The 14992-nt window shown below is 31.7% G+C and overlaps 2 protein-coding genes and 1 long non-coding RNA gene across 5 annotated transcripts; 1 reads left to right on the forward strand and 2 right to left on the reverse strand.

Annotated features, from left to right (window-relative positions):
* Positions 1-1454: 1454 nt before the first annotated feature.
* LOC108688777 lies at positions 1455-3245 on the forward strand. Its single transcript, XR_001931806.1, has 3 exons — positions 1455-1494; positions 1870-1935; positions 2257-3245. It is a non-coding gene; the product is annotated as an uncharacterized LOC108688777 (long non-coding RNA).
* Positions 2615-10941, reverse strand: LOC108688776 (phosphoinositide 3-kinase regulatory subunit 4). Of its 3 annotated transcripts, XM_018195179.1 has the most exons (17): positions 10786-10941; positions 10098-10278; positions 9877-10020; positions 9531-9685; positions 9271-9461; positions 8397-9139; positions 7911-8219; positions 7392-7775; positions 6769-7095; positions 6247-6576; positions 5988-6153; positions 5728-5841; positions 5428-5620; positions 5115-5280; positions 4760-5030; positions 4320-4650; positions 2615-4230 (listed from the first exon to the last, which is right to left on the reverse strand). In XM_018195179.1, the coding sequence occupies exons 1-17, from the start codon at positions 10875-10877 to the stop codon at positions 4014-4016; spliced, it is 4314 nt and encodes a 1437-aa protein (XP_018050668.1). In that variant the 5' UTR covers positions 10878-10941; the 3' UTR covers positions 2615-4013. The 3 variants fall into 3 exon arrangements, with proteins under 3 accessions (XP_018050668.1, XP_018050669.1, XP_018050670.1); XM_018195180.1 differs by lacking the exons at positions 2615-4230; positions 4320-4650; positions 4760-5030; positions 5428-5620 and having other exon boundaries at positions 5171-5280; XM_018195181.1 differs by lacking the exons at positions 2615-4230; positions 4320-4650; positions 4760-5030; positions 5115-5280; positions 5428-5620 and having other exon boundaries at positions 5739-5837.
* Positions 10942-11662: 721 nt separating this feature from the next.
* Positions 11663-14045, reverse strand: LOC108688654 (WD repeat-containing protein 38-like). Its single transcript, XM_018194985.1, has 9 exons — positions 14036-14045; positions 13815-13864; positions 13464-13613; positions 13202-13376; positions 13029-13135; positions 12714-12857; positions 12412-12492; positions 12096-12323; positions 11663-11794 (listed from the first exon to the last, which is right to left on the reverse strand). The coding sequence occupies exons 1-9, from the start codon at positions 14043-14045 to the stop codon at positions 11663-11665; spliced, it is 1077 nt and encodes a 358-aa protein (XP_018050474.1).
* Positions 14046-14992: the final 947 nt, after the last annotated feature.

The raw sequence follows: 14992 nt of genomic DNA on the forward strand, positions 1-14992 counted from the left end.
TCGATAATATATATATATATATATATATATATATATATATATATATGTCAAGTTCGCCGATAAGATAATACTGTCTTCGCAAGCGGCGTCCTTGACATAATATTCGGATGTAGAGCAACTCCCAATAAAGTTTGGCGCCAGCACGGAAGAATCGGATGCGAAGATTGAATATATCACGTGCAGATCAGTCTGTGCATAATATAATGTAGGTCACGCGATCGTTTTCGTAATCTCGAAGAAAAACGCATGCTGCGAAATTCACTTGGTGCAGTGCACTTTTATGATCGAACGCAATAGCATGCAAGCACATGCCGGTGGCGCGTTACGTATGCAAAATTATTACTATTTCATGCAGAGCGCCGGATTTCGTGGATACGCCTACGTCTGAAAGTGCGATCCATGAATTAAACATTGAAATGCTAATTCGGAGGAACCGTATCAAGATCCGATCTAATCTCAATCGATGCAGTTAGCTGTTTTTGCGTCTTCTGAATGATCGTTATTAGAACGCATACAAGGCTTTTCCTTTTCTTCTTCCTTTATCTCAAAGAGTCACGTGACGAAATATTATTATCATAAGATGTAGCAGCATACCGAACAAATGAGTAATTATGATGATATCAGTATCTCATTCATCTTCCTGTATTCCCTGCAAACGATATTGCGTGCGCGGAATACGCGAGCAAGAGAGCGAACAAGAGTTACGAATGTTGCATATAAATTGTTATAAAGAACGACCAAGACAGTGAAAAAGAATCTTCCCCCAAGTTCAAAAGCGCGCAAGTAAATGCGTCATTTTATCAGCACGTGCGGAATTCTAAATTGAATTCTAAAATAATCGTGAAGAGGCAGAATTCATTAGAATATGAAATCTCTTCAGCGGCTCGATCATACTCTCGTCATGAAAAAATAATAAAGGATTTAGACATAATTGGAGCTAGAATCCATCCCGTATCATCCAAATTTCGATCGGTCATGAATGTAAATCTGGGAATCTGTAATGCAAAATATTGTAAGACAAATCATATGTGGATAAATGCAAAATTAAGTGATTCTAGGATATCAAAAGAATAAAATGATACCAAAATCTACGATCGCGGAAGAGATTTAAAAAACCAATGATTGAATATATTATTTAATAGAATTAAATAATTTTGTTCATCCATTTGATTAATGATTCAATTAGATTCTAATAGAATTACATATCAATTATATGAATTGTAACTATAAGCTCAGATTTGTAATGCATCATTTTATGTTTTTTTCCCTTTAATTTATGTATGATCTTATGAAAGACTGCTGTATATTCTTACTAAAGCCGATTGAACACATACGCATTCAGTATCCCAAGATTATTCAAAAGACAACGCAGATTCATCACCAACCGCGCATTTTTCTGAGCGGTAGGGTGGTAGGCCAGTGGTATATAAATCAGCAGTAAGCATCCAGTATCTCTCCATTGCAGTAGTGCTTGTTACAGTTGCTTGCGATTAGGTAGAAGTTAATTATTATATTCAGTACAATTATTAGAGATGCTACGTTAATTATTTTCCATTAGTTAGAGAACAAATTCAAATAAATAACAATACAGTCAATAAGATATTGGAATTTCCATAAAACGACGTCATTAATCCCATAATTCAGAAAGTGTAAAAGAAAACATTGACGTCGTGACGCAACGACTTTCATTATGTGATTTTTTGGTGCGTGAACGCGTGTTGTCCCTGTTTTTATATCCACTTTAGCGTTTTTATATCTCCTTTCCTAAGTGCGCTTGAGACACCTGTCAGAAGTGATAAAATCAGCGAGCGTTAACTGCAATCGAACTGTTAACGGGATTTTAATGGAACTTTTGTTTTTTATTTGCAGAATATTCGCAACAATAGATCTTGTATCATCACGGATATCAGAGAGACCGAAGGAAACTGAATAACAGTAAGAAATATAGTTATCTTTTCAATCTCAAGAAACGAATGAAACAAATCTAAATTTTTCAACAAAATTCTGCTTAAATTTACTTTAAATTAATGATTTGTAAATATAAAGATATATGAATTATATCTTTATAAAAATATCAAGAATTAAAAAAAAATGATTACAAAATTAATCTTTCGAATTTAGTTTTAAATATCCTTTACACTTCTGTTTGAGAATTAAAATACAATTCTAGAATATAATGCAAAACTAAACGATTAAATTTAAACACAATGTATTTAAAATATTCACAAAAATAGAAAATAATCTTTCTCCTTCCAGATCATCAGAAGATTGTTAAAAGATTATGACCAAAGTTTTCAAGTAATAGAGTAAAATGAAGTTAATCATTCTGCTGTTATTACTGATCAGTTTAGTTTCTTGTAAGCCCTGGCTTGATCTATGGTTTCCTCAGCAGTCCTACGACAATCGAAATACCGGATATTATGCAAATGGCCCGTATCGTCAAAGTAGAGGTGGTAAGGAGCGCTGGAAACAAATTTGTAGGACTATAAATGCGGATTCATATGCATTCCCAGGACGCGTGCCTTATCCCGCCGCACCTGTTTGTCCATGGTAAAAGAAATTTCCGGTCGGATTTCCGATCTGTCGTGCCAAACGCAAGTGAGAAGATATCGTGCGTTAAAAATATGAATTTATTGTAACAACATAGTTTTAGACAGTATACGTCCACCGATTATGAGTATTTCAGTCAGTATGCGTGTACGTATGTGTTCGTGACAATGTTAGCAACATAATGCTAGTATACATACAAATATTCGTGATTACATATAGCTACGTATGCGTTCATCAAATATGAAGCGAGGAAATAATTATCCGCCAATTGCATCTTTTTGTATGCGAACTTTATTACTCCTCGCTTCTCGGTCCGTATTCGCACTTATTAAATATAAAAACAAGAAAAAGAAATTAGAAACCATATCGTACTGTCAAAAATAATTTTCAGAGTTTCCAAACAAAGCTAAAGAATATGATCGAAAGCTGTAAAATGTAATTTCTAGATTTCTTTTTCATTTTAAGAGTGTTCTATCATGCAAAGTCACTTCATATCTTCAGTATAACTTTTATTTATCTTTCAGTTAAATTTTTAGTACGCATACGGATCCACTAATATCTGTTAACTTAGATATAGTTCAAAGACTTATCTATCGATCTGTGTAACATCGACTTTCTAAGTCATCACCTACAAATCAGTAATATTCCAAGCTCTCTCTCTCTCTCTCTCTCTCTCTCTCTCTCTCTCTCTCTCTCTCTCTCTCTCTTCTTGTCTTACGTATAAAAATAAGCTATATACATTATATATGTTACATTGTAAGTTTACGCTCAAATTTTTTAAACAAAAAAAAAAATGCACGCCTTCGTAGCATAATTGTAATCATAGTCTTAAATATCATGTATATTACATGCTTTATATACAGTCCAGGATCACAGAGTTCGGTACAGCACGGCGGTGTTGTGTGTACGTTGATATTTGTAGTTAAAGAAGCAATAAAAGCAATTTTAATACATTATCTAAGCAAATTGTATATAAAGTTCATTTAAATACATTGAGAGAATTTTACTCATCTATAGTTAATCTATAAAATTATATTTAGAAATAAGATTTTCAATTTTATAAAAATTATATGAAACAAAGATGAAAATAAATAATTTGATTTGTAGAGTTAACTTTTTTAAAAGTGAGATACAGTATAATACCTTAATTTCCAACAAGACCTATCATCAATGATACGAAATTGTTAAAAATATTTTTTGTCAAAGCTTTCTGTCAAAATGGGAATTATTATATCATAATTACTGCCATCACAATTCCTCCGCGTGACTACCCTTAAATAAATTATATCACGATCAATGTCCGGCATTGTTGGATAATTTATCTGAATTCTAAAATAACTTATTTCTTACTTGGATCACAATGGTTTCGTTATTATCGGGAAGAAATTCCGCATTACACTGGTAAAATCTTTTATCGCCTGTGCGAGGAACTTTGTAATCGAATTTTGGACCGAGAAGAACAATCATTTCCAGACTTGTATCAAACCGTCTGTGCTGCCGGTGAGAATACACGTATTCGACATAGCCACAGCGGAGATCGTGTCGTGCTGACCGGAGGGTGGAGTCTCGGGTCCACTCTCTTCCATGTTTCTTCCTCTTGTGTCACTTCCAGACAACGGGTTAGAATCGTCATCCACCAATACTTCCTGCACGACGTTCGTTCCATCTATCAAACGTAAACTGTAAACAGAAAAGCGATATCGTATGTTATTAAGCAAAAATATAATAAATAATATATTGAGTGATTAATTTTGTAATGAATCACTAACTCATATGCCAATGAATTTGGAGTGAGGACATCATTAGCAGCGGGCAGAGCAACATAAGATGCAGTAGGTCTATCAAAGTCCCAGAAGCGTAATCGCATATCGGTGCCGCCGGCTAAAAGGAAGCCCGAACAATCGATGCATCCAGTATACATGGCACATACGGTGTGACCAGCTTGAGTACGACTCAATGGCGGGGCATTTGATGCCCATAGAACCATCTGTCGTTGATCGGTCTCCAGATTCCACATAGATATTTCATTGTTACCTTGTACCGCCGAAATTATCCACGAATGCTCTGTCGGATGCGTAATCACCTTTCGTACTCTGGCGCCTGAAGGAAATGATAAATAGCATTACAAATAGTACAAGTAACATTATTAGAAATTATTTTAAATGAAACTGGTACATCAATAGAAAATAAAATAGACGAGATAATCTACCTGTCGGGTGCTTGATACTCGTTATTGGCAGTTGAAACCTCAAGTCCCAACAGGTATGAATACCGGAACTCGTGCCAAGAGTCAACCACTGCTGATGACTGTTTACGCAAAATGATGTGATGACTCCGTGCTTTAAATCATTTTCTAAGCGCCATGTTGTGCCGGGACATCGTAGGTCCCAACCTACCAGCGATCCATACAAGGAAGCGTACACAAGAACTGATTGCGAGCCGGAATCTAGATATTGTAGATCGACAGCACTTCCTTCTTCCTGTCAAACCAGTTGCAAGAAACATTTCTTTAAAATTCATATGCATTGAATTTTTATATTATATTGCGAATATTTTCTAATCACCTGGGGATCCAATTGACGAGTGCCAATCAGGCTCATTTTACTTGAGTTTGGCTCAATCCGAAGTACGAATACCGTTCCAGAAGAGCTCGCAGAGCTTGCTAAAGATTGTCCTTGGTCGCACACAGTTAAGCCAACCAGCGGGCCTCCTCTGTGCATATATGTTTGCCTGTAAAGCATCAAGAAACAAATATTGTATTATTATAATTACATTATTATAATAAATTTTAAACTTACTCGAAATTTTAAACTTAAAATAATACAATAATTAGTCAAAACATCTTCAATGTGTAATTCTGGAAGAGAAAAACAGTACCTAGAACGATTAGCAATATTTCGTCCCTCCATCTTACTAGCATCCCAAATTTTAATACATCCGTCGGAGGAACTACTTGCGAACAAGTTAGTGTCCGGTATCGAAACTAATCTATTTACTGCAGCTCTGTGCTCGTGAAGATGCGCGACGGGAACTCCTCGAGGTCTCCAATCCTTTGGCAGTGATGTGGAGCCTTTTAGCCAACATCGATAATGAATAAAGAAGCATATGAATGCGATAATGAATGATATTCATACGACACAGCATGATGTAATCTGTAAAGATTTAATTTTTATTTACCAGCTTCGCAGGCGATGTTATTAGCCCAACGTTTTGCTCTTAACACTGCCGCATGTTGCTCTTGCTTCCGGTACGTTAATTGCCGTACTTCTAACCGACAGGGCGCACATCTATCTGCAAAATTGTTATTCTTTAATATTTTTCTATCATTTTATAAAACACAAAAATTAAATATTATTTTTTAATTTTATTATTTTTAACTTTTTAATTATTTATTATTTTTATTATTATTTTGTTGTATTGTAATTAATTTCGCTTACATTGTATATAAGATCGCTCGTGAAGCGAATGATCATTCATGAGAGAATTAATGCTGGTCATATCTGATAAGCAATGATGCGGAGATAAATGAATGTCTCCACTGTGTATACTCTGGCTGGGACTGCCACTGCTTCCAGTCATGTCTGACATTTTAACAATAGCGTGCTATCATAGTAATATAAGAAAAAATACGAACAATATAGAATTATCACGACAATATAGAAAACAAAGAATCATCGATATCGGTTAATATAATACTTGGGCATTATCTTGAGCTGCAAACATCGTACGCCATTCTTGATTCATTGTCGCATATGTACCAACAGTCTCCGATGTTCTTCGATCCAATCTCTTGAAAGGTGGCAGGGTTAAATCTCCTTTAGTATCAGGATATAATACGACGACATGATGTCTTATCCTATCTTTCATTGGACTTAACTCCAATTTACCATCTATGGGCTTGATAGCATTTTGCTTCGTGTCCGCGGAATTGCGGTACTTGTTGATCTTCATCAAGTGAGGTTTCATGATCAGCAATTGATCCTCAACTGCTTCAGTCATCGATTCCGAACTTAATCGCCTAAAAAGCTAAAAAGAGTTGTCTTTTTGTATTGAATCTTCTTTATTTGCAGTAATAAACAATATATCTTTATTTTAATTTTTTCGCTACATGGTACGTGCGGTATAACGCAACATTTTATTCTAAAATTTAATTTTCTGGCAATATAGTAAAATTTCTTTTCAATGTTATTTTCAAGATTGAATATAAACGTTATTTACATTTTTTAAAGAAGTACTCATGTCGTTGTATTGCGGTGATACCACATCTGTTATGGCTTTTGCTCTGGCTGCCTGCCTCTGTTCAAGTACTTGAAATAGTTCTTCTACATCATTATACTTCACCACGGAATCATATACGATTCTAGATATAGGAGGAACAAGTGCTTCGAGCAATAAAATCTCCTTTTCTATTTGGATTAATGAATGTTTCAGATATGGTTGGAGCATCGTTTGAACTTTACATTGGACATCCACCACATTCAGAGTTCTTGCTGCCGCGGAAATAAAGCCGACGGTTGCATGACGTATCCAAAGATTTGGATGGACCTATAAAAAAAAATGACAGTGGAAATTAATTACACTAATACGTAAAGTTCTTTTAAATTTAAACTAGTTATTTTTTAAAAAAAGTGTATTGTCCAATTTTTAATCTTTATATTATCTAATTTTTTATTTTCAAAGAATTTATTTTAAATAATGTTCTGAAATTTATCAAAATTTTAACAAAATCCTATAACTTCAATTTTGTCAATAAGAAAATGTTTTAAATTAGTAAAAAATCTCTTAGAAATGTTGTAACTTGAATCATTACATATATCAAAATTTTTATGACAATAACGTACCAGGAAGACCATAGTTTCTGATAATAATTGATAAAGAGCAGATTTATGTAGCAGACCCAATTCTGTAAGTGTTGCCATAGCATTTATGGCCTTTGTGGTTACAAATTCTTCAGGATCGGATAAACCTTGTTGCAGAAGTGGCATTAATATAGGACTACTATGCCAACCGACATAAGCGGCTACACCGACTATGCATTCAAAAAAAGAGCCTCTCAGTTCTTTGTCCTCTTTGTCATTTAAAAACGTGATAACGTGACTAAGTAAAATATCATTGGCTTTCTGTTTTCCGAAGAACACACACAATTTGTTTATTCCATTCTCCATTAACGTTTGTTTCACTAAATTTTTGGGATCTGTTAACAACATGGATACTGATTGTTGAACCTAAATAAAAGATAAAGACACAACAAAGCATTATTAAGCTAATCGATGGTATTTCAGTTATATAGTTCAAAAAACGAAAAAATTTCAGAAAATATGTCGTTTTAATCTTTTACGAACTATGAAAAATATTTATACCATTTCATGCAAGGTTTGTAGTTCGCTATCGTAACTGGGTTTTGGTCCTTCCTTGTTATTCAAGTTAGACAGATGAGAGTTTTCTAAATAACGCAGAGCAATGTGCGCCAAATGAGCAATATTCTCTGCATAAGCTGCTCTAACAATAACTGCTTCGTCTTGAGTTATGTGCGCTAGACCTGGTAGAATGTACTCAGGGAATATGTTTACATCCGAAGATGGTATCGATTTTACAAGATGTAAACATTTTGTTAAAGTATGTATCGCCGATACTCTCACTCGCGGCGCCGGATCATGAACCAAATGGAACTAAGTAACATTTTTAAAAATATATATAAGCAATAATATAAAATAAAAAATTATAATTTATTCACGTTAAAACATTTTTTAATTCAATAAATACAAATTTGTGTAACATTCTATTTATTTTTTGTGATTTAAAAATGATTTAAAAAATTTCTAAAAAATGGCATTTTTAATACTTACGATATAAGGTAATATTCTATCAAGAATTGTCTCATCAGAAACATTTTCAGCCAATTCTAATAATATCTCTAAACTATGCAATTTGGATTGCGAGTAATGCAATCCTCTTATGCAAGATGTGACAAGTTGAGTTATGATAACAAGCCCTTCTAGAATTTCACTCGAGGTAGAAATTGACTTCTTAGATTCCGCGTCGCAAGTTTGTTTGCTATCTTCGGACGACTTAATTTCTGGCTCCGTGTCTACTTGAATATCACTGCCAATATCTTGTGCTGTGCTCTTCACATCAATTTGATTTAAATCGGTCTTATCGGAACTTTGATCACTGTCAACTTCTATCATCGTATTTTCTTCGCTATGACCAGAATCATCCTTAATTGATTCCACATTACTCTCACATTGACCAGATTTTGCGGTTTCTATAGGCTTTGTTTCACTCGTTTTCATCCGTTCATTATCTTCCGCTTTTAGTATACTTATAATATTGCCAATGTCCTTCTTCAACCGTGTTATTTTCTCGTCTGGTGATAAAATCGGAGCCGCAGAGAAAATAAGCATGTAAGATTGGAGAAAAGAATAAAAATATTCTGGAAAGATGGTACCCCGAGTTTGAGCTAAATAGATCTCTGCGCTTTTCCTATTTGTTGGATTTCTTTCCAGCATTGAACTAAGCAGCTCACGTATCCCTGGATCGTCTATACTGTCCAAGTGCTTACTCACAGAATACTCGTTGTTCCTATATGCTAAATATTAACATTATATTAATAAAATTCGAGTTTGTAAGTTTGTTCATTTTCTACATTTTATTTCATACTTATTTTTTAACAATTCAACGAAAAGAATGAGAGAATTTATAAAAATATGATATACTTACCTAAAAGTTGTGAAAAATCGAATGGTGGATGTCCTTCGTTATACAACTCTGTTAAAGCACAACCTGCAGAAAAAATATCCATCATTGGATGCAAATCACCTGTCTTTACTTCTTGTTCTGGTAATAACAATGTATTGCTCAATTCTGAAGATAATGTTTTTACAAATCTTTCGGGTGCTATGTAACATGTTCTGAAAAAATATTAGAAATTATTCCATTGAAACAAGAAAGAAAGAAAATGGCTTTGGTAAAGATTTTACCTTCTTCTGGAAGTATCAAAAAAATACGAAAAATCCGCAGGATTATCTTCTGGTAAATACGTTGGTTTAAAACTAGCAAAATCCGTGAGTAATACCCAATTCCAACTAGTTATCATAATATTTTCTAATTTTATGTCACCATGACAAACACCGAACTGTAAGAAAAAATATTTATTTTTAAAAATTATAATCATAAACAATAAATTTTATTATTTAAATAAACAAGAAATTATAAATAAGATTTAAGACAAGCTATTTGAGTTAATTAGAAGACTCTTGAATAATTCTCTTTATAGCATGTTTGAAGCTTTCCTTTTTTTATTATAAATTCACATATATTCCTTACCTTATGGGCTTGATTAAGAGCGTATAATACTTGGAAAGTGATCCACTTTTTCTCTATGCTCGTTAAAAATGGCCTAGTGCTGATCCTGTCATAAAGAGAATATTTGACATACTCCCGCATTATTGAGCCTGCTTTTTCTGTGAGCTGATCCAAGCATACAATTAATTCTAATTGTATTAAAATAAGCAATGTTTATAGTATTTCTATGTTACAATGCTTACAATCATTCGTTGAAACGGTAGGCAGTTGACAGCGGAGGCTAACTTTGACCTGATCTCCTCCAGCTTGTCCTTATAAGTAGATAATGGCAATGTTGGATCATGAATTGCGAATACTTTTACAACTATCAGCCCTTCCAGACTACGAGCCCGAGCCACTTTGAAGAATCTAGTGCTTCCTAAACTATAAATAACAAGGAGTATTGTAAATCAACAGTTTAAATTAATATCACTTCATTAGTTAATTCTAAATAATATTCTCAAGGTTTCCATAAATATCACAAATTTTTCTACACATATAGCATTATTAAAATATTTTACTTATAATATTCTTATGTTACTTATGAGGAGTTTGATAGGTCAGTGACTTTAACTTTTTTTAAAAATTAAAATTAGATTAATTTTTTTTACATCTCCTTTTTAAAAGTCACTGATTTATTAAATTATCCACATATAATATTGTCAATATCAACTGATTTAAAGAGAAACAGAACATTGTGTAGACACCTGATTACAATGTATATGTATCTGTTAATATTGATTGCAAATAATAGAGATATCACGAAGTATTAACAACAGGCTGTTATTATTATGAAATATCACTTGAACACGCGGCTTCACAATGCTCTTGACAGTGCTAACTAGCAGACGTATGCACACGTAAGGTGGAATAATTCGATTAAGTACTTACTTGACGTCGAATAATAAATCACTGTGATCTGTCAAATAGTGCTCTACCGGAAATATTTGGCTGGGCGCAATGCCCACTAATTGATTGCCCATTTTTGCCAATTTTTATTGCCAAGATGAGGGTTCAGATAAAAGCGATACACTCACTCTCGGCGTCCATTTTTCCCGATTTTTCGCATCTTGCAGTGTAGCCAACTATAATTCTAGATGCATTTAGGATTTTGCATTTCAATTATGTTTACGCATGCCTGGTACGCACATTCAATCCATTCACTGTTCGACACCATAGATGGTTATCACGTGAAATGGACCAATCGTGACCATATTCGAAGTATTCAGACTTTTATTTGGAACAATGACTACATATTTTATTTCGTGTTATTTTTGTCATTGTAATACTTTGCATTTTTTCTTTTATTTTTTTAGTTTTAAGAAAGAATTAGAAAAAGAAAATTAAACTAAGATTATAAAGTTAATTTATTGAAATATAGCAATGAATATATTCAACTTGTAAAACCGGTCAAAATTTCTAACATATGATTCATTGATCTTAATCTGATGTTTTTTTTCTATAAACAATAAAAAATTAATAATATTTATATTATATGTAGATATGTAATAGAATGGGTATTACATTATTTGATTAAGTTAATCAGGGTTAGTTAGCTCGAAGTTAGCAATTGATGACTTAATTTTATACAATGTTTTAATTTGAGAAAAAACCGATATGAATTTTATAGAATTCATCAATAATTTTAGAATTATTTAATTTCAAAATATTTTAAATGTTTATATTGACTTATCAGTAAGCTTGCACAATACTTTATTACATTTCATAATATTTCATATTATTTGAAATTATATTATATAATAAGATTTTACAATAAATTTTCATTGATAAAATTATAATTTCCAATCTTTAACACAGATTCCATGCCACCAAATGTTACTGTGGCTTGGTAGCTATCTATAGTGAATATTGACTTGCTTGCATTGAAGCTTCCCATTACCTATTGAAAAAATAGAATTTAATATCAAAAACTTAAATTTTATCGCACTGCTACTTGATATTTATTATATGTTATTAATGTTTATTTAAAAATATATTATCTTTTTGTATAAAATATATTATCTATAAATTCTACTTTAACAATAATTATTACATAAAAGATTATTTTACTGTACGAAAAAATTGTTATTCGTTCCTTAAAATTAATCAAAAATATTTTATCTTATTTATATTTAAATACGATTATTTTTTTTATTTTTGCAATAATCTGAATCTAATATTGCAAATAATTGATCACAAACCTTCTTTTCACTTAAACTAATTATTTCAACTCCATTAATACCGGAACCTCCAACTAGGACGAGATCATCAGGATCCTTATCAAAATATTGCACTGCATAAAGGAACTCACCGTTCAAAGTCGGCAGTCTGTTATACGGATTTATTGTTTCAATGAGTTTCGCGCTCATTAAATCCCATACTTGCAGACTATCGCGCACTATCCAGGAGCCTGTTAGGATGTACGTCTTCTAAAATATAGAAAAGTATATTTTTATATTAACTTGAATCGACAATTAGATATCAAATTGCACTGATATATAATAAAAATATTTTTACATGCATGTCAATGGCGTCACCGCATATATGAGGCCCTTTAATAATTCTCACTGAACCGGCCGGAACTCTGATATCCCAAATCTGCAGAAAGTTCTTCTTATAACATAGTTTTCTGTTGTTAATAAATTTAAACAAAATGTTTAACTTATATATTGTATGCTTATATAATAGTTGTGATATTTATGAATTATATTAGATAAAACTGTATTATAACAAACTATATCAGTATTTACAGTTATAGAAATGTAACACTTTTATGTTATTCATTTTTATGTTATATTATACATTTTTTCAAGAATTACTCTAACAGTATCATCCCAGCCTCCAGTTATAATTAGATCGGAATATTCTTTGTGAAATCGTGTTGCAAATATCCTCATTTGATGAAAATTTGTGGCTTTACTTTCAGTCAGATCTTCTTTATTCTTTTTGTACATTTGTATCAACTGAAATATATTTTTATTAAGAATGTTATATATTAAATATATAACATTTTCATGTTGATAAAAATTTTAACAAAAATTTTTAAAAGACGCATTTGTAAGTAAATCGATTATTATTGAAACTATAATTTTATAAAATAAATATTTCATAATAATGTACTTATTAATGCTAACTTGAGTAGTTTTTACATTGTAAAGTCGAATAGCTGCGTCTTTACCACCAGAAACCAAATAATCTCCAGTGATATTAACATCTATAGTATTCATCTCATTCTTTAGTTCTACATAAATAAATATAAGTAGGAATATAGTATTGTGTGCAATGTAACTGAACATCATTCATCTACCGAATACAAATTGGGAGAACTCTTTAGTGTATGTGTTACAAATGAAAATAATTCCGCAGGCACTGGAAGCATAGAAGATCTCGCTGTGAACTGGATTGAATCTGCAGCACGTGATTGGCATGGAATTTCCGGATTTAAACGTTTCTTCTAACTCACCAGTTTCACCATTTCGAAGCTATAATAACATGTAATGACAAATATAAGCTATAACAATTTCTATTAAATCATGTATCTTACACAAACCGAAATAATAAATTCCTACCTGAATACTGCCGGATCCAAAACCTGCAGCTATAACTTCACCAGTTTTAGAAAAACGCGTGCTGTAGAGGCCACGCAAGTTTTCAACAAAATGTATTTCATGTGTTATCTGACAAGGATTTTTTATACTTTCCAGGTGTGTTCTTGGAAGCTTAAAAAAAAAACAAAATGCATTCCATGATTTATCTGTATTCTATATATATTAAAAAAAATGTTTTAATAAAATAGATATGAGAATTTTGAATATATGACTAAAATTAATTTTTATAATTTTAGAAATGATGAAACTGTTGGATCAGTAGAAATCTTTATTGACCTGATTATACTAAATATTTAGCTGCGAGATTCTCACCTTCTGTTCTTCTTCGTCTTTATGATTTTCTTCAAAGGGTTTATCTACAACTAATTCATAAAATCAAAATAGAAAATACATAGAGGAAAGCCTTTTATGAGATAGGCGCCTAATATGTGATTTCTGCTGAACTAATAAACGCTATTTATTGATTTCACCATGACTTTATTGCTCTTGGATTGAAAACTATTTAGTAGAAAATTCATTATTAGATCACATACCTATAGTCATAGTTATAAAACAAGATTTTAAAATTTGAATGTCTTCAAATTTCATTGAGTTGAGCCTTTAAATCTTGTTTATTATTTAATAAATAAATATTTGACAATAAATTTATGTAGTGATAGAGAGAAGATCATACTAATAGAAAAATACGGGATATGTTGAATTATTTAATTACAGAAGTTAAATTTGATGATCGTAAAATCAAGACATGAAAAATGTAATATGAGATACCCAGAGTATTTCTAATTTAATATGAAATAATCCATGCTCCTATGTTATAGTAAAAATCATTGCTAAAGTATAAATGTTATTGTACAATAAAAAAGACAACAGAATAAACGTAAAGTGCTTATTTCTGCGATGCTTGATTCCAATTATCTGAAGACGAATTCTGGATATAATCTACCGCATGCTCATTTTTCGCACTGACTGTTTGTTTGTATTTTAGAAATATTAAATAAAGTTTTTTTAATTGCAATATTGATATACTTTTACTATCGATTTCTCGGAGCATTTCATATTAAGAGCATAATTTTTCGACTTTCCGATTTGCTCACTTTTTACATTTCTTTAATTTTCCAAAAAAAATGGAAGTTGAATTAAATTTTATATAACGTTATCTTAAAACTTATTAAGGCTGTGATCAAAATCTCGCTACAAAACTGCTTTGAAGCATTTGATGGACTAATTAGAAGAAAGAATTTTACAAACTGACCAATTAAAAAACGCTTCAAAGCGTTTGCAACATCGTGTTGACTATACCCTGAATTCCTTTAAAAATGACTTATCATTTTTTAAAATTCTGCCTTCTAGTATTCAAAATGAATTCGATGTCTCATAATAGAGGCCTTTCCTCTATTAATGCAAATAAAATTACAATTGAAAAAAAAAAAAGAAAATAAATGTAAAAAAAGTATAAATATTATAAACAATTATTTTCAAAAATGTAATAT

The sequence above is a fragment of the Atta colombica genome, unplaced genomic scaffold (genome assembly GCF_001594045.1).
Source record: "Atta colombica isolate Treedump-2 unplaced genomic scaffold, Acol1.0 scaffold238, whole genome shotgun sequence".
Lineage (NCBI taxonomy): Eukaryota > Metazoa > Arthropoda > Insecta > Hymenoptera > Formicidae > Atta > Atta colombica.

What these genes read in the sequence shown, in the direction of transcription:
- LOC108688776 (XM_018195179.1), bottom strand. Translation starts at nt 10,877, where the DNA reads ATGGGCAATCAATTAGTGGGCATTGCGCCCAGCCAAATATTTCCGGTA. An exon ending in TTTGATACTTCCAGAAGAAG is followed by an intron (nt 9,462 to 9,530) that starts GTAAAATCTTTA and finishes ATATTTTTTCAG; the next exon opens with AACATGTTACATAGCACCCG. An exon ending in GAGTATCAAGCACCCGACAG is followed by an intron (nt 4,651 to 4,759) that starts GTAGATTATCTC and finishes CATTTCCTTCAG; the next exon opens with GCGCCAGAGTACGAAAGGTG.
- LOC108688654 (XM_018194985.1), bottom strand. An exon ending in ACAATGTAAAAACTACTCAA is followed by an intron (nt 12,858 to 13,028) that starts GTTAGCATTAAT and finishes AATATATTTCAG; the next exon opens with TTGATACAAATGTACAAAAA. An exon ending in TTAGTTTAAGTGAAAAGAAG is followed by an intron (nt 11,795 to 12,095) that starts GTTTGTGATCAA and finishes TTTTTTCAATAG; the next exon opens with GTAATGGGAAGCTTCAATGC.